General features: G+C 42.3%; 1 protein-coding gene across 1 annotated transcript in view; it reads right to left on the bottom strand.

Annotated features, from left to right (window-relative positions):
- The window catches only part of GALNT5 (polypeptide N-acetylgalactosaminyltransferase 5), a 41992-nt gene that overhangs the window by 9804 nt on the left and 7735 nt on the right, over positions 1–24453 (bottom strand). The window contains exons 2-8 of the mRNA XM_069982726.1: positions 10854–11020; positions 9364–9483; positions 6886–7021; positions 5218–5337; positions 3954–4071; positions 2727–3050; positions 513–593 (exon numbers count right to left, since the gene is read on the bottom strand). Of these exons, the coding sequence (XP_069838827.1) occupies positions 513–593; positions 2727–3050; positions 3954–4071; positions 5218–5337; positions 6886–7021; positions 9364–9483; positions 10854–11020 (1066 nt within the window). The remainder of the gene's footprint in view (positions 1–512; positions 594–2726; positions 3051–3953; positions 4072–5217; positions 5338–6885; positions 7022–9363; positions 9484–10853; positions 11021–24453) is intronic.

Genomic DNA, 24453 nt, shown 5'->3' with positions numbered 1-24453 from the left:
TTACACTGCATGCCTCGCTTCTCAGTACAGAGGATTATGAACTCCTGTCAAGATAATAAGAGTCTCTGCTTCTCTATCTAGTTTCTATGGTGCTCAACATCGGAGCATCATAGAAACGACATACAGAGCAGGAGGCATCCTGCTTAGGGTAAGTGGTGGTACCTCTAGGCAGTGTAAATATATAGAGAATAGGAGGTGTACAGTGTATGTCTGGCTACTTAGTAAGTACAGGAGCAGGGACACCTATTTTTGATAGGAGTCCCTGCTCCTGTGTAGATTTGCCTAAAATGAAAAGCGTTTTGTAAAACTTTGAATTAATTTAACTAGTTCCAAATCAATTTACTCTTCTAGTTATTTCCAGTTATCAAATTATTCACCTATTTCCAGGAGGAGTAACATAGTAATGTCACAATGAAGGGTTAAGATATGGTACAGAAATAGATGTGTAAAGCAGTACTTTATATAATGTAGTGATGTCCTATTAACAAAAGAAAGCCACGTAACACACATACCTGCTTAGTAGGATCACACGCCTCCAGGACGACCGCAGAGTTTTGTAAAGATAAGCATTTTCCCAATGCTGTGTTAATTACCTAAGAGAATACAGCGAGATACATACATGTTAGCCAAGTTTAATAAGTGATTGGGGCCACGTATGATTATTATAATTTTTCATATGATATTTTCATATATATATATCAGTGTGAATAGGGGAGGAAGTTATTAAAAGAGAAAAGGTCCTGCAAAAATCTATTAGTCTATTAACTTAACTGTACTGTAGTGCACCCTAGTGGTAACTGCTGATATTACACCGATAACGTGGAAATAATTAAATGACAGTAAAATCTCAGTAATCTGACATACAAAAGAGCAGGTGAATGATGGGCTGTTAACATTTTTATAATATCAACCTAATATATTTCAGGTAAATAGTATGATAATAAAAGGCTAAACAAGTAGTTGTTCAGACGCAGCATCTCCCAGTCAGTAGCAGAAGATGCAGCATTAGACGTGCAGTCCCGTTGCCAACGAAAACAGAACATAACCACAAGTTCTGACTTCAACAATTTCCAAATTTTTCAATTCCTAAATAACTTCTTCTAAGTGCATTATGGGCCTTAAAGGGGGTGTCTGACTCACAGGATAGTATAAGTGTATGAGTGTTGAGGGGTCCAATTCCGGAAACTCCCCGCAATCTCACCAGCAGAGCCCAGAAATCATGCATAAGTGCACCTCTATGGGAACTGACGGGGATATAACTACAGCACTCTGCTATCTCTGGCAGCTCCCATAGACAATGAAGGGAGTGGTGGTATGTACATAAAATTGCTGATGTAGTGTCCCAGCACAGGTGTGCCACTAAGTCTTTATGAACCTGGGCAAAGTAACTCACAGAAGGGGATGAAGGAGTCTGTATTGTGTATTTTTCCCCACTAGGTGTCACTGGTGTACTTATTGTATGTACTGTATTATGCACAGCTGACAGTTTCATGGGTTAACTGGTTTGTGTCACTTGCTATGTTTATCCAATCACAGGTCCACGCTTGTTTCCCTAATTTTTTTTCCCTATCTTATCTATCCTCTCTTACACACAGCCCCACCAATCACAGGCTAGTTAAGTTGTCCCTATAAAAAGGAGCTAGTTCCTGATGAGAGGGTCTTCTTAAGTCAGTAGAGAGAGAGAGACAGACACAGAGACAGTTCCTGCTACAGCGAAGCCAGGGCCTGGCTCAGGCCAGGACCCGTGTCAGGGACAAATTGACATATCTTTATGCACGTAACTATTGCTAGCATGCAGTGCTAGACCCTTAGGAGGATGCGACATGCTCTGAGGAAAACCTTGTCCACGCCAGGGATACCTTCAGCTACAAACAGGGCAGTATACCTGAGGCTAGGTACTGACCTTAGTAGGACAAAGCAGCGTGAAAGCCTACGTATTTTATGGTAACCCATGGCTGTTCCTGGACGTCTTGTAAAGTCTGCTCAACCCAGCACAGGGACCTGAGACCTCGTACTACCCTAGCACCATGGGTTACCTGACACTATAGGGCATTAGGTGGTCCGATTAGCAAATCTATACATGAGTACGAGTATCTTCTTCTTCTGTTACTTCTCTTCTCAACTACGTTATCCTGGCAGAGTACACTACTATATTGGACAGGGTACTCAAGCTCCTCTACTCTACCTTGTTGTTACAACTCTTACTACTACTACCTCCTACCTGCACCTGCAGTTACCAATGTGTATTCATTTTTTCTTGCACTAAAGTTTATACCAGTAAACCAAGTTACCCTGGTTAAGCCATTGGTTAATTATTTTGCGCACCTGCACCTATACACCTGTTTACACTTAGGTTATCCATACCTCAAGCGCAGTGCCCGCTTGTCCGGGGTGGATTCCAACACCACTCCTGGCCACTGTGACAAGTGCCCAAGTGACCCTACACCAACAACACCGCATAGCTACCATGGCATACGGCACTGAAACATATATGTAACATTGCACAATGGCTCTGCTACTTTTATACTAGTCCTCACAGAGGTTGTACGGATGAGTAGGAATGGGGAATTCAGGACCCACTTCTACTGACCACTGGTGGTCTCAGAAGGGAAGCCCCCTATTCAATTTATAAGTGATTCATGCATTTCACGAGCAAACCTCCTAAATTGTTTACAACCATACAGCAGTACCATATATACAGCGATACTTCTACAAATAGTGCTTACCACTCCACTAGCTCTGGCAAGAGGGGCGTCTAGATCCGGATACACGTTGTCTATGTACCATTGAAAGCTCTTGCACTGTAATCTCTTCCTCAGCTCTTTTTGCTCTGTCAGGTCCCCGATGTTTTTCAGTTCCTGTAAGAGGTGATAGCCATGACCATAGAAAAGCTCCTTATACTCGTCCAGCCAGACTTCTGCAACACGAGCCAGGTTCCTCTCCACAGTTTTCACCCGATCCTTAGGGAAGGAGTACGGGTTATCATTCCTAAAGATGTGACCAACTCTGGAGCAAGGAATGATCTCGATCTCTCCTCCACACATCCAAACCTAAGACAAAGAAGGAGTAAGTGTTACATTTTCCTACAGTGCCACCACAGGGGAAACTAGGCATTACAAAGTGCACACTCATATCAATGGGTAATGTGTGTAATGAAGGACAGGATGGGTCCTCCAGCAGATGCTCTTTGTAGCTCTTCTCCATTCTGACCAAGAGATGATGAAGATCTTGAACAGAAGACATGACTCTATTAATTTAGAATCTCCTAACAAGTTGTACAAGTTTTTTAAACTAGACAACACCTTTAAAGGGTTTTTTAGCCACTGAAATGCCTCTCCTTCCATTAAAAGAGCCCATACTTACCCCCCTACTCAGCTCCCACTGTGAGATCTTCAAGTCCTCGCTGTGTTCCCTTTTTGACAGCATCTTCCCCACTCAGCTTTGTGATTGGCTGAACAGGGAGCAGGATATCATCAGAAGCTGCCAGAAGGTTGGTATAGCCAAGGCCAGAAAATGTGACAGCAGGAGCAGCAGAGGAGTAAGGGAGGTAAGTACGCCCAGAAACCCCTTTAATTTAGTGAAGAGCGGACACAGGGATATTCAGGTCCTCCGTATTTGGATAAACTGAAAAAAAAAATACAGTTCGAACCTGTACCCTATTAAAATCAATGGGAACCCGAATTTGTGAGCCCAAAAAGTTACAGACCAGACTGTGCTTTGTTGGGGAGGTGGAAGGATAGTCATACTTACATTCCTGGGCGTCTATTTACTTCAGAAGCTGCAACAAAAAGCGCTTCCTGCATGCCAGGCTGCCTCCTGTAATCTCTACTTAACCAATCACTGACTGCAGTGTCCCGCCTCAGCTGCTGATTGGCCAATCGGAGATTACGGGTCTCTAATTATCACCATATGGCATTACACGCTGTAATAGGGGGATATAAAAAGTCAATTACCTTAAATGATATTTCCATGTTTTCTCCTCCCCAAACATCCAGGCCAGGATCATAAGTACCAAGCTCATAGAAATATTTCCTCTCAATGGAAAATAGTCCTCCAGCCATAACTGGGCATCTGAAATGTTCAAGACAAAATGTAAAAAAATGAAAATATATATGTCCATATATCATATTAAATATAAGAGTTCAGATAAAGTCTTCACACTCCTATCTCATTAGATGCCATGCTTTACTACCGGGGATTGCCTAAATGTGAAAGCTCCTCCCATGTTAGCGAGGGACTCATGTTATATTATATGTTCAGGTTCATTTCAGGCTATATAGAACACAATTTTTTTTTCTTGCCTAGTGTTAGTATAATAAAAATATAGGGATATAGCCGATTAACCTTCCATAAATACCTGCATATGGTTAACATTTGTCACAATTGTCCATATTTTTATTAACCAATGGTGGTCAGCAAACATGATCCAATTCCTTTGGCATTGCCCAACATTTCTATTTAGGGAAATATCCTAAAGGGGAACTGTTCAGAGCAGTAGCAAATCCCCCTAGAAAACCTCTCCTGCTTTGGACAGTTCTTGAAATGCAGAGAAGGACATATAGCAACTGATAAGTATTGGAAGACTTGAGATTTTTAAATAGTGAATTACAAATCTACATAACTATCTGACACCAGTTGAATTGAAAGAATTTTTTTTTTTTTTTTGCTGCAGGTCCCCTTTAAGAAGTGACAACCACTTTTCTAAACCATAAATGTGCTCAGAGCAGCCTTCCTTCTTACATTTGCCTGAACATACAAATTACACCAGCAGGGGGTGACAATGAGCACAGGAGAAAGCGGGTTACCTCTATTTATAGTATTCTTTTCACTTGACTATTTTGCTCTACATGGGGTCATTTGTGCAAATATTCTACGTTTCCGGTCAGGAAACGGAGACTCTATAGAGTTAGCTCCTTTCCTCGACTGAGACACAAGCACTTTTGTGATTTCTTCCACCAGATGCCATCATTACATTGTCTAACAAAGTTCTCACTGTTCCTGCGGGTACAGAGTAGTTGCCTTCTTGCTACTTTGCGTCACCTCTGAATATGATATATTGCCAATTCTACATCTATGTGCACTCAATGGTATAGAATAGATTTCCTGGCTTGTGAAATTAGCTTTGTGGAGCTGGAAAACACATTATTTAACAAAAAAAGAGAAAGGAATGTGTTTTATGGGTGGAAATGAATAAAAAAAAACAAAGGAAGGGTTTACCTTATTGGATCCATGTCCGTTATGTTATCCTTCTGGAGGACTTCTGTAGGGATTGGTTTCCAGCCAAAGTTCATTGGCCACGTGAAGATACCTCTCTGGAAGTTGTCCACAGTCATATAGCTGGATGGTGGGAAATAGTATTACCAGTGAGATAAGCATGGATGGGAAATAGTGTGTGTATGTGTGTGTATGAAAAGTATAACAGTTGCTCAGAAGGCCCTGTATCCCTTTGGGACCCCTAAGCCCCCATCGCACCTACATTTAGGACATATCCCTGTCCACAGAAGTCTGTGCAAGTTATGAAGTCAATGACTTCCTTGTCCCCATTAGGAACAATTTATAGCTTGGGAGGAAACCGAAATACCCAGAAAAAAAATCCATGCAAACAGCGGCGGAACATAGAAACTCCTTGCAGATGTTGTGAAATTCAGGTTGGTCCCCGGAGCCTTCTCCACCCCCCTCCCCCAACTTTGACTTATAGAGCTCTTCTTGTTTGGGTTTAAGGACCGTATTACACGGCCTGATGCCTAGTGTAAGTGAGTGCCGATCTGCTAGACTGGTGCTTGCTTACTAAGCCTACGACATGGTACGATAATCGTGCAGCAACGAACGCAATAACGACTACAAAACGACTGCAAGAACGGTCATAAGTAACGATCATTGTTCCATGTAATTGGGTGAATGATTCCACGTCGTTCGCCATAATGGCCGTTTGAGATCGTTTATCGTTAAAAGTTTATCGAAAAATCGGTTCGTGTAATAGTACCCTAAGTGTAAAATAATAAACTTTATATATACCTGTCCATGCTTCCTGGCGTTCTTCTCAATTCTGCCTGCTCCTGAGAGCTGCCACTGGAACTTCTGAACCAGTCCTTTAAGGGACAGGCCGCTTGGTTGAGCAGCCTGTCAATTCAGAGACCGGCTCAGAAGTTCCAGTGGCGGCTGTGGGGAGCGGGCTGAAACCAGAAGAGCACCAGGGAACTTGTTGGGGTAACGTATATATGTTATTTTTTTCCGCGTTCATCAGCCTTCAGCCAGGCATCACTATTACACGTAGCGATGGGAACCCGACGGACGGTTAAATGACTAAATGACATAATCAGTATATTTGTATAAACAGTGACTGTTGTGGAATAAATAAATCCTTAAAAAAAAGCAGATTTGGGCCCCCCAAATACTCACGTACCCTATGTGCTCCCCTTATAATCCAGTGTTGTTATGGTCCTCCATACTTAGCATAGCTATAGGCTATAGGACACAAGTATGTAAACTTTGGCTTGTAATAAATGGTGCAAAACGTACATGTGAGGTTGTGTTTTGCTGATCAGGTTTTGCACAACTTTTCCTGAATTCAATGCAGAGTTAGGTCTGAAAAATGGCACACAATATACAATGCTGCATTTAAAAAAAAAAAAAAAAAAAAGACTCCAAAAGGGTTTCCACCATGCTGGTACAGGCCCAGCGTAAAGCAATGACATCCTGACTCAAAATCCATGTGACAGGTATCCCAAATATGCGTAAGTACATGAGGCCATAAATGTATCCCAGCCCCCTCCCTCACATTTATCAAGGAGAAGAAATGCCTAAAACGATCATAAATATAAATTAAAACATGCCCATAAAGTGTCACCCAGATAACTGCTATATCCGCATCCAATGGAACATTACCTCATGTCCTTATCATTAATGACTTCAATCACTGGGCAGGCTACCTTCTTTCTGTTTACTCGTACTTGTTCCAGGAGAGGTTCCAGCCATCCAACATTGCACTCAACGTGTGAGTCTAAGAAGGTCAACACATCACCTACAAGATAACGGAGTGCTTTACTACACAGTGACTGAGTCATAAGCTACATTCACACATCACATGGTGCGTCATCCAGCTGGTCACATGTACTGTATATGATGAGGCTTTTGTGGCTGGTAAGGCAATGATAAAATTTGAAGAATATCTAGTACGTGTGAACATAAAAGAAAGGTCATAGGCACCATTTGCAATCATTTTGTAATGGTTCCAATGCATCTAAAATGAAAAATGGCTACAAACCAATCATTTTGTGTCTATATCTTTATTACAGGCCTATATATTGCCATGGTAACAGACTACAAATCCTTCGTAGTCTGATATTGCCCAGGGAACAGATGGAAAAAAATTAAGGTTACAGGTCAGACTACACTACATGTTGGTTGTTGTCTGTTACCATAGAAACATATAAGGTTTTATAGAAGCTGTAGGTGCAAACTAAGGGGGCATTCACACGTTCTGTGATTATGGTCTGTGCACGGCTGTATCAACACAGTCGCACAAACATTTAAAGTGTTTCAGAGCTCCCTGCATCCATATCTCATTATGATGCTATAATTTCTGTGATCACGGTCCGTAGCACATCCTACGTTCACGGACTGTAATTCTAGAAAGCGTAAATGCCCCCTAAGAGAAAATAATAAATTATGACTAATTGCATACCTGCTTTATTTTTCATTTTATTTCCAGAATAAAGAATTTTTGCCAATATCTTGAATATACGTACAGTATGTTCCCGATTTTTGCCTACAGATCCTATGCAGATATATCTATCTCCATGGTTACAGACTACACACTGTAGCACGCCTGGGCAATTAACCAAAATAGTTTGATTAATTTACACAGGGGGGGAGAGGGGGGGCTGGCAATTAGATTTTTAGGGGATTTTCATAAAAAAAAAAAAAGTGTGATCCGATGCCGTCTGATGTGGAGGACGGCAGTGTAGTGCAGAAGCGATGAAGCAGTTCACTTACATGCTGGAATACAAAGAGGGTTAAGAAGACGTCTGCAATGATAACCTGGGCAATGCTTACAGGTGGAGGGGAGGATGTTTATTGATGGTGGGGGGGGGGGTCACTACAGGGAGGATTAGGATTAGGTTAGATGCTTCTATCCTGCCAAAGTTTCCCTATAAGTTTAAATGTAGTAATAGAAAGGATTGCACAGGCGGCCATAGCACTTAAAGTGTCACTGTCGTGAAATTTTTTTTTGCAGAAATCAATAGTCCAGGCGATTTTAAGAAACTTTGTAATTGGGTTTATTATCCGAAAAATGCATTTTTATCATGAAAAAGCAGTTTGAAGCTCTCCCCCCTGTCTTCATTGTTCTCCTATGGAGAGAGCTAAAGAAAAGACCAAAACAGGACAACAAAGAGTTAATCTACAAATCCCTCACCCGTTATCTGTTCTGACCATCACCAGTGACCTGTCTGAGCTCAGATTACAGCTGTCACCCAGCTCCGTGCCTGTAATCCTCTGTTATCTGCTTTCTGCTGCCGGCTAACTCTTTCCTTCCTCCTCCCCCCTCCCCTCTCCCTAGAGCAGACAGGGTACGTCTCCTGCAACAAGTCACAATTTTCAGATTTTTTGGAGTGGATGAAAAAGAGGAAGGAGGGGGGGGGGGGGGGACCTGGGAAAAGGCTTTTTACATGCAGATAATGGCAGATTTGGCTAATAAACCCAATTACAAAGTTTCTTAAAATCGCCTGGACTATTGATTTCTGCAAAAAAAAAAAATACGACAGTGACTCTTTAAGAGAGTTATGATGATATAATAACTGGGCAACGCATATGATCTGCTATGTTATAAAGCTGTTATCTACAATACAGGTAAGGGTATCACAATCATTACTTGAATGGTATATACTTTGCAAGAGTTACTTAAAATAGTCTGAGCTCTTCTTCTAGTGTTCATCTATTATAGAAATCCACCCTGACAATCCCCAGCACTATTATCTAAGTCAAGTGTACTGTGCCAAGAATTTCCAGGCAAGGAAAACCTCTAACAATTCTCTAATGCATTTCCAACAGATCGTCTGTTGTCCTCCAGCAGATGTTAGCTGACGCCTGTACTGAGGAGGGATAGTGTCATGAGCACAGCCCATAGTCAGTCATATGTCTATAATCTGGCTAATCTATTATCCAGAAGAGAGAATGGCTGGAGGACCATGGATGTCCAATGCTTTATACAGAAAACAAATTATATAAAAAAGAATGGTGTAATGCTGCATCTCTCCTGTGGGGGTGCTGCAGGGAAGCTAAACACTTGCTATGATAAATTACAGTATAAAACTGCAAGAGTCAATATACAACGCCGCGCATTAAAACAGTAAGTGTTAGTACCTGTTGCAATACTTGCACCGGCAAGTCTGGCTCGAATTAACCCATGTCTTTCCTTTAGATGAAGTATCCGAACCTTGGGGAACTTCTTCATGAACTCATCTAACTTGTCTTTGAGGTAATCTACAAAGCAAAGGTCAAAAGTAAACCTAAAAATTAATGTGCAATGAATGAACCCTAACTTCTGTTTCTCTTGTGTGCAAAGGAACAAAACTATAGAGATATCTATATGTATGAAATGACTATTACTACTACAACTCTCTATTTATCTAGATGCCGCTCTCCTCTCTCCCAACAAAAGCAATCTGTGATAAATTACTTCTGGAGTTCCTCCTATCAAGTCTATCTATCTATCTATCTATCTATCTATTTATTTATTATATATCTTCTTTCATCTATCTATCTCCTATCTATCTATCTATCTATCTATCTCATATCTATCTATCTATCTATCTATCTATCTATCTATCTATCTCCTATCTATCTATCTATCTATCTATCTCCTATCTATCTATCTATCTATCTATCTATCTATCTATCTATCTATCTCACATCTATCTATCTCACATCTATCTATCTATCTATCTATCTATCTATCTATCTATCTCCTATCTATCTATCTATCTATCTATCTATCTATCTCCTATCTATCTATCTATCTATCTATCATATATCTTCTATCTATCATCTATCTTTCTATCTATCTTTCTTTATATCTATCTATCTATCTATCTATTATCTATCTAATCTATCTATCTATCTATTTTCTATCATCTATCTATCTCCTATCAATCAATCAATCAATCAATCATCTATCTATTAACTATCTATCTATTATCTATCTGTCTATCTCATCTATCTATCTATCTATCTCCTATCAATCAATCAATCAATCATCTATCTATCTATTAACTGTCTATCTATCTGTCTATCTATTATCTATCTGTCTATCTCATCTATCTATCTATCTATCTATCTATCTATCTATCTACAGTATCTATCTATCTATCTATCTACCTATCATCTGTCTATCTATCTATTTCAATCAATCTATCAATCATCTATCTTCTATCTATTATATATTATCTATCTATCTATCTATCTATCTATCTATCTATCTATCTATCTATCATCTATCTATCTTCTATCTATCTATCTATCTATCTATCTATCTATCTATCTATCCATCTATCTCATCCATTTCTTATCTATCTCTCCATCTATCTATTATAGTGTATCTATCTACTACCCATGTGTATCCCATCTGCTCTCTATCAGATACAATCTGTTACAAATTGCACAGGAATTCCTCTTCTTCCAGTTTGGACCTTTGAAGTGAAGGAAATAATAATTTTTGCAGCTTGGACTAGAATACATCCTGGACTACATTAAGGTGGCACTGTGGATAGTGGATCGGGGGGAGGGGTCATTCTCTGTGTGTGGCCAACATAAGGGTTAAGGTATCTCTCCATATGACATAGTAAATCACTGACCTTTTGTGCTGAAGTCGTCTACCAGAATAATCTCTTTGATAAGATGAGGAGGAGATCGGTTGAGGACACTGAAGACAGAGCGGATGAGGGTGGACCACACCTCGTCCACAAAACACATGATAACGCTGGTGTGGGGAAGATCATCGTGGACCATTTGACCAGAGCACCTGGGGAGAAAACGTGGCAGCAACATTACATACAGTACCTTAGACTGCCCTCTACCTCCCATAGACTTCCATATAGCCCACTCTCTTCTGTTTTTGACAAACATTATGTAGTGGAAAGTGAAACCCCAATTCCCTAAAACAGGGATGGGGAACCTTCGGCCCTCTAGCTGTTGCAAAACTACAATTCCCACAATGCCTGGACAGCCAGATCTTTAACTTTGACTGTCGAGGCATGATGGGATTTGTAGTTTTGCAACCGCTGGAGGACCGAAGGTTCCCCAATCCCCATCCCTGCTCTAAAACGTGACTGTCAAGTGGGTCAATGTGCTTGGTAGTTACCCCATTAACCTTTTAACCCTTTTGACCTATAGATTTGTACCCCCAAAGGACAACACATGTGTGGTATCCCACCACAGGTGTTTCTAATCTTTACACCCCTCGCAAAAGTCTGTACTTTAAAGTAAAAGTGGTAATGAAGTAGTACCTAAGTTCTGCCACTAGATGTCGCTAGTATGTATATTGTGTACCTAAGTATTGCTCAGCTGGATGTAACTAAAGGGTTATTGTTTTAGGATGTGTGCACCAATGGGAGTTCTTTCTCTTTTTTACCTATCTCTACTCTTTCTCTTTCACTCTCTTTTCATCCACTCACAGCACACCTTACAAATACTGTAGAAGGAAGTCACATGGGGAGAGGAAGAGTAGCCACACTTTAGTGAGTCTTACTCTGACTCATGTAGAGGAAGGACGCAAGCCAGAAAGGCCACTGTAGTAGCCAAGGAGGGTCCTGGCTTCTGCCAGGTCCCCTGTTGACAGTCTTGGGTTGGTCTCTGTAGAGAACGGATGCACATGAGCCACCTTAGCACTTGTTTCTTAAAAGCAGCACTTCTGTACACTATGCAGTGCTGAACGCACACTTAGAGAGGACAAGTCAGGGATCACCCCAACTTATGCCGAGAACCAGTGAAAAAGTGCAGTACAGTATAGAAACAGAAGAAAGGAACTCATCCAGATAGAGCAAAGTTGCTAGAAGCCTATGTACTCTATCTCACAGTGCAGGCGTCATTGCAGAACTCTGACCACTGTGCTCATCCCAGGGAAAAAGGGTCTGGGGCTTGCGTCACCCTCTAGGCCAGGTCCCCGACACTGGTGGGCAATAGGTGGTGCAAAGACCAAAGAGTCAAAACACGGGCACAAGTATTCTCTCTACTCTCAAGTACTCTACTTATTCTTCTTTTAAAGTTCCGGCAGAGCACACTTCTTCCCTGAGTTGAGACTCTCTCAACATCCTCCTCTCTACTTCTCTGAACCTCTTTTACCTCTCAGTACGCAACTCAGTCAGCACGACTATACCTCTCTCTAAACTCCCAGCACAGATTGGGTCGCTAAAGATTTTACTTTATATTACTGTAGCCTTCCTGCAGTAAAGAAGAAGTTTGTTTGTTCTAATTGGACTTTAAGTGGTTATTCACTAAGCACCTACACAGCCATTGCATCCCCCTTTGGTCATCACCACTTTCTGTGGGTGGCGATACCGATAGTCCAGGTGGGTTACAACCCAACTCCCGACCACCGTGATAAGTACCCAAGGGACCCCCAAACAGCAGGTTACTGACCACAGGGGAAAGGGTATAGCCAACCTATCTAAAATAAAAGCAGGTGTGCCGGCATACCTGTGTGCCCAACCTAACATCTGGCTGAGCTATATCCCGACCAACCACCAAAGAAGTGGCGTCACACATTGCCAGCTAGCAAGTGACCTGTTGAGCGTACACCGCACATGGACTTATACACAGTCTCTGACCACTGTTGAGGCCCCAGAGCTGAATCCCCAGAAATCTAAACATCTGAAATGCCAGTATTACATCAGCCAGGCTGTAGAATAATAGTCACCCAATAGACCATGTTCTCACAATGCAGATGAACACATGAAGCCGAAACCTCTTCCTCATGCGTTTACCTGGGTAAAGATGGATGAAGGAGGAGTCCTGTAGCTCACAGGAAGTCAGCTGACTCAGAACAGACAATCGCATCTTACACATTACACTCTGTGAGTTTCTGTGGGTCAGGCTAATGATCACATGACCCAGTTAAAAAAGGGGCAACAGGCAAAAAGGAGGCTTAAAAAAAAAAAAACTGACAACTTCAGATTTATTTATTTTTGCTTAAAAAAAAATGCTCCCACATAAAGGCCTAATACATTATATATATATATATATATATATATATATATATACAAGAACAGGTGGAATTGGCTGTGTCACTCCACCCTGGTCATGGTGACATCATACATTGTGGCTGATAAGGCGGCCTCTTGGCTCAGGTATTGTGTTTACAATGACACATTTGCACCTGCACGCAGCAAAGACACCATCACGCAATGAAACACAGTAGGAAATACAGCTGTAAATATCCAGATTAGAGTAATGTATATCTAATACATAATATGATACTTTATTGCACCTATATACACAACTTGTGATATCCTGGTGATATATGGTTTTATGATACATAGGACGGCACATAAATTCTCCCCATTATCTTAACTCACTGGGTTATAATAATGTTTTGGATATCCCCTGTTGTCTATCAGGTCTACTGTCTTTCTAATATAAATTTCTTCTCAATATTATATGGGGTTTAAAAGGGGTACTCCGGCAAAAAAAAATAAAGTTTTTAAATCAACTGGTATGAGAAAGTTGTATAAATTTGTAAATTACTTCTATTTAAAAATCTCCAGTCTTTCAGTACTTATCAGCTGCTGTATGTCCTGCAGGAAGTGGTGTATTCTTTCCAGTCTGACACAGTGCTCTCTGCTGCCACCTCTGTCCATGTCAGGAACTGTCCAGAGCAGCAGCAAATCCCCATAGAAAACCTCTCCTGCTCTGGACAGAGGTGGCAGCTGAGAGCGCTGTGTCAGACTGGAAAGAATACACCACTTCCTGCAGGACATACAGTAGAAGTAATTTATAAATTTGTATAACTTCCTGACACTAGATAATAAAATATTTTTCTTACAGTGTAGTAGCCCTTTACAGGGGTTATCCACCATAACTGTTCATCCAGACATAGTACTATACAGTGGGGAGGCTGCAGTACCAGGCATGACCAGACAGCTGAGATCGAGGTCAGTGCACAAGAGCAGCGATGCATCAGGGTCCCTATAGGAGGAGATGGGATGAAAAATAGATGGAGAAAATAGGAGAAAGAAAATGCAAAGGGATCTTTAAGATACTGGATAATAAATGCACCCACACAATAAGAAGAGGGGTTTTATGGCTGGGGAGGGAAAGTCTATAGGACCTATATAAAGAGAGTAAACTCATTCACACCCAGGAAATCCTGGGAGGAGAAGATATAACAACGGATGTACCTTTGTATGGAAAACTTAATTGCTATTATGTACCGACTCCTCAGATGGAACTGGGACGTGTTTTTTATGGGTGAAACACATTTCATTACATATTTCATCTACATAAGAAAAAAAACAACACACATGGCCACTGCAGTGTTGCAGCATGGTAGATGGTAGTGCAGCTCTGTATGGTGATTGTTAGTGCAGCACTGTATGGTGATTGTTAGTGCAGCTCTGTATGGTGATTAGTAGTGCAGCACTGTATGGTGATTGGTAGTGCAGCACTGTATGGTGATTAGTAGTGCAGCTCTGTATGGTGATTGGTAGTGCAGCTCTGTATGGTGATTAGCAGTGCAGCTCTGTATGGTGATTAGTAGTGCAGCTCTGTATGGTGATTGTTAGTGCAGCTCTGTATGGTGATTAGTAGTGCAGCACTGTATGGTGATTGGTAGTGCAGCACTGTATGGTGATTAGTAGTGCAGCTCTGTATGGTGATTGGTAGTGCAGCTCTGTATGATGATTGGTAGTGCAGCTCTGTATGGTGATTGGTAGTGCAGCACTGTATGGTGATTGGTAGTGCAGCTCTGTATGGTGATTAGTAGTGCAGCTCTGTATGATGATTGGTAGTGCAGCTCTGTATGGTGATTGGTAGTGCAGCTCTGTATGATGATTGGTAGTGCAGCTCTATATGGTGATTGGTAGTGCAGCTCTATATGGTGATTAGCAGTGCAGCTCTGTATGGTGATTGGTAGGGCAGCTCTGTATGGTGATTAGTAGTGCAGCTCTGTATGATGATTGGTAGTGCAGCTCTGTATGGTGATTGGTAGTGCAGCTCTGTATGGTGATTGGTAGTGCAGCTCTGTATGGTGATTAGTAGTGAAGCTCTGTATGGTGATTGGTAGGGCAGCTCTGTATGGTGATTAGTAGTGCAGCTCTGTATGATGATTGGTAGTGCAGCTCTGTATGGTGATTGGTAGTGCAGCTCTGTATGGTGATTGGTAGTGCAGCTCTGTATGGTGATTAGTAGTGAAGCTCTGTATGGTGATTGGTAGTGCAGCTCTGTATGGTGATTAGTAGTGCAGCTCTGTATGGTGATTGGTAGTGCAGCTCTGTATGGTGATTGTAAGTGCAGCTCTGTATGGTGATTAGTAGTGCAGCTCTGTATGGTGATTGGTAGTGCAGCTCTGTATGGTGATTAGTAGTGCAGCTCTGTATGGTGATTAGTAGTGAAGCTCTGTATGGTGATTGGTATACAGCTCTGTATGGTGATTGGTAGTGCAGCCCTGTATGGTGATTGGTAGTGCAGCTCTGTATAGTGATTGTAAGTGCAGCTCTGTATGGTGATTAGTAGTGCAGCTCTGTATGGTGATTGGTAGTGCAGCTCTATATGGTGATTGGTAGTGCAGTTCTGTATGATGATTGGTAGTGCAGCTCTGTATGGTGATTGTTAGTGCAGCTCTGTGTGGTGATTGTTAGTGCAGCTCTGTATGGTGATTGGTAGTGCAGCTCTGTATGGTGATTAGTAGTGCAGCTCTGTATGATGATTGGTAGTGCAGCTCTGTATGGTGATTAGTAGTGCAGCTCTGTATGATGATTGGTAGTGCAGCTCTATATGGTGATTGGTAGTGCAGCTCTGTATGGTGATTAGTAGTGCAGCTCTGTATGATGATTGGTAGTGCAGCTCTATATGGTGATTGGTATACAGCTCTGTATGGTGATTGGTAGTGCAGCACTGTATGATGATTGGTAGTGCAGCTCTGTATGGTGATTAGTAGTGCAGCTCTGTATGGTGATTAGTAGTGGAGCTCTGTATGGTGATTGGTAGTGCAGCTCTGTATGGTGATTAGTAGTGCAGCTCTGTATGGTGATTGGTAGTGCAGCTCTGTATGGTGATTAGCAGTGCAGCTCTGTATGGTGATTGGTAGTGCAGCACTGTATGATGATTGGTAGTGCAGCTCTGTATGGTGATTAGCAGTGCAGCTCTGTATGGTGATTGGTAGTGCAGCACTGTATGATGATTGGTAGTGCAGCTCTGTATGGTGATTAGTAGTGCAGCTCTGTATGGTTATTGGTAGTGCAGCAGCACTGTATGATGATTGGTAGTGCAGCTCTGTATGATGATTGGTAGTGCAGCAGCACTGTATGATGATTAGCAGTGCAGCTCTGTATGGTGATTAGTAGTGGAGCTCTGTATGGTGATTAGTAGTGCAGCTCTGTATGGTAATTATTAGTGCGGTACTGTATACTCTTTAGTAGTGCAGCTCTGTATGGTGAATGGTAGTGCAGCTCTGTATGGTAACTGCTAGTGCTACACAGAACTGCTACATGTGAACACAGCCTCAAAGAGTGTCTTAGGGCAGCAGCTGTAGCCCAGTAGATAACATGAGACAACCCTGTTACAGAAGGTCTGTGTGTAGCCTCCGCCTCAGCGGCTTTGGATAAGGACTACAAAGTCTTTGGGAATTAAGTAACTAAATGATCCATTTCAGGACTGGTAAAGAATTAGGCCTCTGTTCTCCGCCTCACATCTTTCATTCTTCTAACGCTGTTTTACAATGTTTCTTTGAGATAAAAGGTGGCTTAGGTTTCGCTTCGCTGTATGTGAATCAACCGTTTTTGTGTGACTCCTCCGGCTTCTATGTGTTTTGTAACCGCTTGTGACTGCGCCATTTATCAGAGCAGACATTACTATAGGTAGATATGTAAAACAAAAGGCAATATCTGAATTCAATGGCCGATGTATCTTCAGAAATATCCAGGCAAGAAAAAAGGAGTAGTCTGGCATTGTCACCTGATCCGCCATCACTGGGCCTGGTTGATATCCACATCTCTGTTCGGATAATCACTGAAGACAGGTGATATAAAATATAAAATTTCCTAATGTTTTCCTTCAAATCAACTGGTGCCAGAAAGTGCCAGAGATTTGTAATTTTCTATAATTTTCCAGTACTTATAGACTGCTGTATGTCCTGCAGGAAGTGGTGTATTTTTTCTAGTCTGACACAATGCTCTCTGCTGCCACCTCTGCCCATGTCAGGAACTGTCCAGATCAGTAGCAAATCCCCATAGAAAATCTCATACAGCAGCTGATCAAGGACTGAAAGACTTGAGATTTTTTTAACAAAAGTAAATTACAAATCTCTTGCACTTTTTAGCACCAGTTGGTTCGAAAGATTTTTTTTTGTGAACATCCCCTTTAAATTAAAGGTATACTATTTTGTTCATACATCAACTTTTGTTGGGTAGAAGCAGTAAGGGGTGATATGGGCCTCTCTGCTGCCCTCAGCATAGTGGGAGCTGCAGGGCTGTCTAAGCTCGGACCCCGGTCTGATCCAGCTCTGCCGCACAGCACTATTAATAAGCAGCAGGAAACACCTCCCCCCCAACCCCACCATGTACTGTATATTCTTATTAGAATATACAGTACTGGGGGGAAGCTGCCTGTGTGGCAGCCTCTCAATAGCAAGCAGTGACAGGCAACGATGGTGATACTGGTACTGAAATTTATAATAGAAAAAAAAAATTACAGTACACGAGGGGGACCCTGCTCTGTATAGCTTGATCAAAGCATGGGACTGGGGACTGCAGGGCTTGGACAGCCCTGCAGTTCCTGACACAAATGTTGGTGGCAGCAGAGAGGCCTTTGTCATCCCTTACTGCTGCCACTCAACGAAAATTTATATATTAACAAAAAAAAGTATACATTTAATTTCATGAAATTAAATTACAATGTGGTATAACTTTATTAAGGGTAGCTTCACACGCACCATATCGTAGCGGATTTTCTGCAGCAGATCTGCAGCAGATCCGCAGAAGATGTGATCTAAATAACTGAACACAGCATCTGTTGCAAATCCTGTACGTGTGAATGAACGCTAAAGCAATATATTATTATATTTTTAATTGTTCCCCTTTAACCAGTGATTGGCCGGACACCTGTTTCCAGTCTTTCCTGTGAGTCAATATGGGACCAGGAAGCGATGATCAGCAGAGCAGCAGCAGCAGTTGTATTGCCCGTCTACACTTGCACAACAGCAATGGACTGAGAACAACAGCAATATCTACACAGAGGAGCAGGTTCTTTGATAAATTCAGTGGAAAACGTGTATGTATTTGGTGAACTGGGGAATGCTGTCAATGCTTACATCATCAGAGATAGCAGATCTTCAAACTCCTGTACTAGCCTATAGGGCATAAAGCCTGAATAAATATCTGTCAACTGGTGAGGCCCTAGCAGGGAATATACAGAGGACCCTCTGGATGTATATGGGCCATTGGTCAGCCTAGATTACTGTCCTGACCCAGCCCATTTAGGCCCAGGTAACTGCCCCACTATTAATGGGAATATTAATGGAACACAACAAAAGTTAACTGTCTAATATAGTAGTAGTTAAATGTCTGTTTAATATGGTAGTAAGACAAGCTCATAAAAGCTGAGAACAAATAGTGCCAATCTGTGCCCTCATTTCTGTGCCAACTGAGTCATCTGAGATGCTGGAGTCTCACAACCTCCCGCACAAGGCTCCAGTTGTTCGGCAGTGGGCCAGGCTAAATTTGAAATTTGAAAATTTTAATGCGGTGCGGAATAAAAAGTTTGGGTGTGGGTTTTGCAGGGCTGTTCCATTTAAGCAGGGATGGGGAACCTTCGGCCCTCCCGCTGTTGTAAAACTACAATTCCCATCATGCCTGGACAGCCGAAGCTTTAGCTTTGTCCAGGCATGATGGGAATTGTAGTTTTACAACAGCTGGAGGGCCGAAGGTTCCCCATCCCTGCATTAAAGTGAATGAAGTTCATCTGTAATACCAACACAAACCCTTTAAATGGATACTCCAGGGAGTTTTTTTTTTTTTCCAAATTAACTGGTGTCAGAAAGTTATATTCATTTGTAAATTACTTATATTTAAAAATCTCAAGTCTTCCCATACATATCAGCTGCTTTATGTCCTGCAGGAAGTGGTGTATTCTTTCCAGTCTGACACAGTGCTCTCTGCTGCCACCTCTGTTTGAGACAGGAACTGTCCAGAGGAGTAGCAATTCCTCATAGAAAACCTCTTCGGCTCTGGACAGTTCCTGTCTCGGACAGAGATGGCAGCAAAGAGCACTGGGTAAGACTGAAAAGAAAACATTTCCTGCAGGACATACAGCAGCTGATAAGTATAGGAAGACTTGAGATTTTTAAATAGAAGTTAATTACAAATCTATATAACTTTTCGAAACAAGTTGATTTGAAAGAAAAAGATTTTCCCTGGATAACCTCTCTAAGTCTTCCAGTACTAACCTGTTGCTGTATGTCCTGTAGAAAGTGGTGTATTCTTTCCAGTCTGACACAGTGCTCTCTGCTGCCACCTCTGTCCGTGTTTTGCTACTGATTTGCTACTACTCTGGACAGTTCCTGACATAGACAGAGGTGGCAGCAGAGAGCACTGTGTCAGACCGGAAAGAATACACCACTTCTTGCAGGACATACAGCAGCTGATAAGTACTAGAAGACTTGAGATTTTTAAATAGAAATAAATTACTAATTTGTCTAACTTTCCAAAACAACTGTTGATTTGGGGGAAAAAAATGCTGTATTTCCCCTTTAAGGCTTTGCTTACTTTTGTTGTACATTGCCTTACCCCAGAGCTGAACTGAACAGTTACTATAGCGTGAAACGTTACAAAAGTCAAGTAGGAAATGACTAGGCCATATACTAGTATAATCATAGTATGATCTCAAGATATGGATGAGCAATAGGCTGATAAGGAGGCCTGAACCATAGAGAAGAACTGGAAATCACCTTTAACCAGTGAACTCTGTCAATAAGGACAGCACATAGATCCATGTCACTGACTATTTACTCTGTTATTCCCACGCTGTACAATATGTATGGAAACATGACTCTCTAAACCCCAATTACTGTCAGAAGTCTATAAACAGCACAAACCCATAAAAAAACCTGCCCTGAAAGCAAACACAATGCATCTCCACAACGCCACAATCGCAATGCAACTAGTTGAGCAGTAATAGAAGCTCGTAAAACAAGAAAAACAACCACAAGAAGGCCTGTGCTGAGCTGGAGGAGGGCGGCCAAGCTTAAAGGGGTTGTGGGTAATTACAGAATTAATTTAAGTAGTAAGTGCCATTACAGTACAGCACCATAAAACATCACATAATATACATAATATTAGTAAGGCCGGCTATGGTTTTCATGAGAATTGTTAATGATCTGACCAGAAGAGACAATAAATAACAATAATCTCGATGACTAGGTGACAGCAATGATTGATTCCGGGTTCAGATGTCTATGTGTTACCAGCACGCGGTGTCCGGTGGAGCCAAAGCTGACATAGCGGGAATAGTCTACTGTTTCCCAATAGTAAATCTAATAAAAGCATAAAATCCACAGCGACACACTGGAGGTTACATAGGACAATGTCAATCCATTCAGGTCACTCACTATTTGCAGTAGGAGGGAATATAGATTAAAGCAGGTAGAAAGGGGTCCGGTAACAGTCAATAGCGCCCACATACACAGACTGGTTTCACACAACATATTTTTTTCGTATTTCTATGGCCGTTGTTGCCGATTGCAACAACGGCCGTAGTTAATATGAGAAAATACTTTCACCGGGTGTCTGTGGGATCCCGGCCGGAGTGTATACACATAGTATACACTCCTGTTGGGATCCCAAGCGGCGCCGCAAAGGACTGACATGTCAGTTTTCTGCGGCCGCTATTCAGTGAATAGCGGCCGAAGAAAACCATGTCAGTGCACACTATGGTGCGAGTGGCTGCGGCAGCACGCTCAATAGTGTGCAGTGGGGAGTTCTGATGTGGGCACGCACAGATGCGCCCGCATCAGAACTCTGCGGCCCTAAAGATCATCCAGCCGATACTGTAGTACCGACCGGGATGATCTTTTCAGAGACCGTCCGCCATGTGAACATGGCCTTATGTTGGTTGCCATTCACATATAGTATAATATAATAATAGTATAATATATAGTCTAGGGGGGAGATTTATCAAACATGGTGTAAAGTGAAACTGGCTCAGTTACCCCTAGCAACCAGATTCCACCTTTCATTCCTCACAGACTCTTTGGAAAATGAAAGGTGGAATCTGATTGGTTGCTAGGGGCGACTGAGCCAGTTTCACTTTACACCATGTTTGATAAATCTCCCCCTAGGTTCATATTTCCAACAGAGAAAATATGTTTTATTTCATTAAACTCACAAAGGTAGTAAAACAATGCTGCTTAGCTCCTGTTCAGTAGGGACCATCTGCGATGAGCATATAAATCATGTCGAACCACCATTATTTCAATTATTATACTTCCATTTAGAAGCTTAAAGAGGTACTTTCTTTTTTCAAATCAACTGGTGTTAGAAAGTTATATTAATTTATAATTTACTATTTACTTGTGTAAAAGTCTTAAATCTTCCAGTACTTATGAGCTGCTGTATGCCCTGGAGAAAGTGGTGTCTGACAGTGCTCTCTGCTGCCACCTTTGTACATGTCCGGGACTGTCCAGAGCAGTAGCAAATCCCCATAAAAAAAGATCTCTTCTGCTTTGAACAATTCCTGACATAGACAGAGGTGGCAGCAGAGAGCACTGTGTCACACTGGAGAGAATGCAGAACATATAGCAGCTGATAAGTACTGGAAGACTTAAAGTTTTTAAATACTAGTTAATGTAAGTTTCTGACAAACAATTGATTTGAAAGAGAAAAAAAAATCAACTGAGTACCGCTGTCAGCTTCTTCATAGAAGTATAACAGAAATAATGGTGGCGCGACTTATCACTTATATGCTGGTCACAGATGGTCCCCGCTGGGCCTAAGCAGTATTGTTTTCATATCGTTGTAGTTCTCTGTTAATGAGCACAAGATGGCTCCAACCTTCTGCCCCCCGGTGATCACTTCCTGCAACTCCCCATCTTGGTAGTCTACCATCTGAGATGAGAGGGAGGGGGCCGTTGTATATTCTAATGGTCATATCCAATAGTTGTCCAGTGTGGTCAATGATCAGGATATACACCCACCCCCTCCCATCTCAGAGGGTATATGGAAATGAGCCTTGGGAAGTAGATGGCTTGAGCTGTTTTACACCCCTGGACTATCACTTTAAAAAGGTTATGTAAACATGGCTGCTTTCCTGAAGATACAGCACCGCCCCTGTCCCCAGTTTGGGTGTGGTGTTTTGCAGATCAGTTGCATTAAAGCAAATTAAGTTAAATTGCAGAAGCACGCACATCCTGGAACAGGGGTGTTTGCAGGAAGCTGAGCTTTTTTGAATCCTGGATAATCCCTTCAAGGGGAACAGGTCACCTCCCTGAAAGAGAGTGGATTGTCCTCAGTACCTTATAGCTGCCAGGCACAGCTCTCTGAAGCTCTGTCCAGTAGTCCCTGGCAGGGCGGCAATTTGAATCACTTGTTCTTTAATCGTCTGCCCCAGGGCCTGGTAACTAGGCATGGGGGCGGAGCCTCAGTAGTCCCTCCTCCCCACTCTCTTCATCATTAGGAATGCCACTGGAACATTTACTTCTGTTTGAACATTGCACAGCCCATGTGCTGTGGTAACACAGGTGGTGAATAATAGGGTTGGTGCACGGAGGGGTGGTGCAAAGTTAGGGCACAGATACGCCCGCAGGGCACGGAGCTGCAATTTTAAAAGTAATGTTTTATGACAATAATTGCATCACCTGCCGAACGGACCCCAGGACAGATCTTGGATTAAAAGCAGCTATTCAAAGGTACAAGTGGTTTGGGGGGTCAGATTGTGGGTACAGAGTCGCTTTAAGTTGCCAGCGCTCAGGCTGCCAATCAAGCGTGAATGGCTGGAAAGAGGGCGGAGGCAGCGTGACTTAATGCTGCTGAGGCTCCGCCCCCATGCCTAGTTATGGGGCACAAGGACGGGCGAATCAAGATCAAGATTTTAAAATTGCTGCTCCTGCCAGGGACTACAGGGCACAGCTATGCCCGGCAGCTATAAGGTACTGGGGCCAGGTCACTCCCTCAGGGAAGAGATTGATTTCCTTTACTAATGAAAGAATTAAAAATGGTGGAGCCCAGCCTGCAATCTCTGGATTAAAACTAGTTTGGTCCTCTGCCTACAGCCCACCCATGGGTTTTACCCGTTGGATTCTACCCCTGAAGACACCGAATGGAGGCGAAACCTGACGTAAGGCTGTATGCAGCACACCAAGCAAACATCGCAGACTGTATCTGATCAGGCCGAGTCTCCACCATTGTTTTATTACATCTGTGAATACTTAATAATGAGATAAAACATCTTCCCCTACGGTAATTCCTAGAATGTGTCTGCTCTATATTGTCCTGGTCCATGTAAGCATAAAGCAGATTTGTGACAAAAGACATGTATCACCTGTCCGCAGAATAGGAGACAAATGTCTCATGTCCGGGGTCCCGCCATATACAGACAGTGTCCTCAGCGTTTCTGGTCTATCTTTTCTGTCTATAATTATAGCCAGTGCACTCCATTCACAAGAACTGAGCTGAGCATTGTATTCTATTGTTTCCTTGAGATCCATAGACTTTGAGTGAAGTGGTACCAAGTACGGCTGACCACCGCTCTATTCAAGGCTCTCCTTCCTAACTGTGCTCATACAGGGACGGAGACACCAGTATTCATTGCTATATCTTTTTTTTTTGCTTTTCAGAATAGCATAGTCATGTAGACTATTCTATACAAAGGGAGGCTATGTTCACACAGCGTATCTTTTCGTAAAAGTACGGCCGTTGTTGCAATCGGCAATGGGGAGTTCTGATGCGGGCATGCACTAATGCACCCGCATCAGAACTCTACGGCCATAAAGATCATCCAGCCGGTACTGCAGTACCGGCAGGGATGATCTTTGCAGAGACCGGACGTTCCATGACCCGGCCGGGTCACGGAACAGCCGGTACAATACGCCGTCTGAACATGGCTGTATCCTGTAAGAAAACATACAGGAGACAGTTCACATACAGAAGTTAGGCCGTACAAAGGGGGAAATGCACCTTAAGGGGAGGCCTCCATGACTGATTGGGTACAGGAGGGTGGGGGGCCATGGCAGTGCAGAGGCACTAATCAGCA

The sequence above is a fragment of the Dendropsophus ebraccatus genome, chromosome 9 (assembly GCF_027789765.1).
Source record: "Dendropsophus ebraccatus isolate aDenEbr1 chromosome 9, aDenEbr1.pat, whole genome shotgun sequence".
Taxonomy (NCBI): Eukaryota; Metazoa; Chordata; class Amphibia; order Anura; family Hylidae; genus Dendropsophus; species Dendropsophus ebraccatus.
Note: the sequence above shows the minus strand (reverse complement) of the source record. Positions and strands in the feature narration are given on the sequence as shown.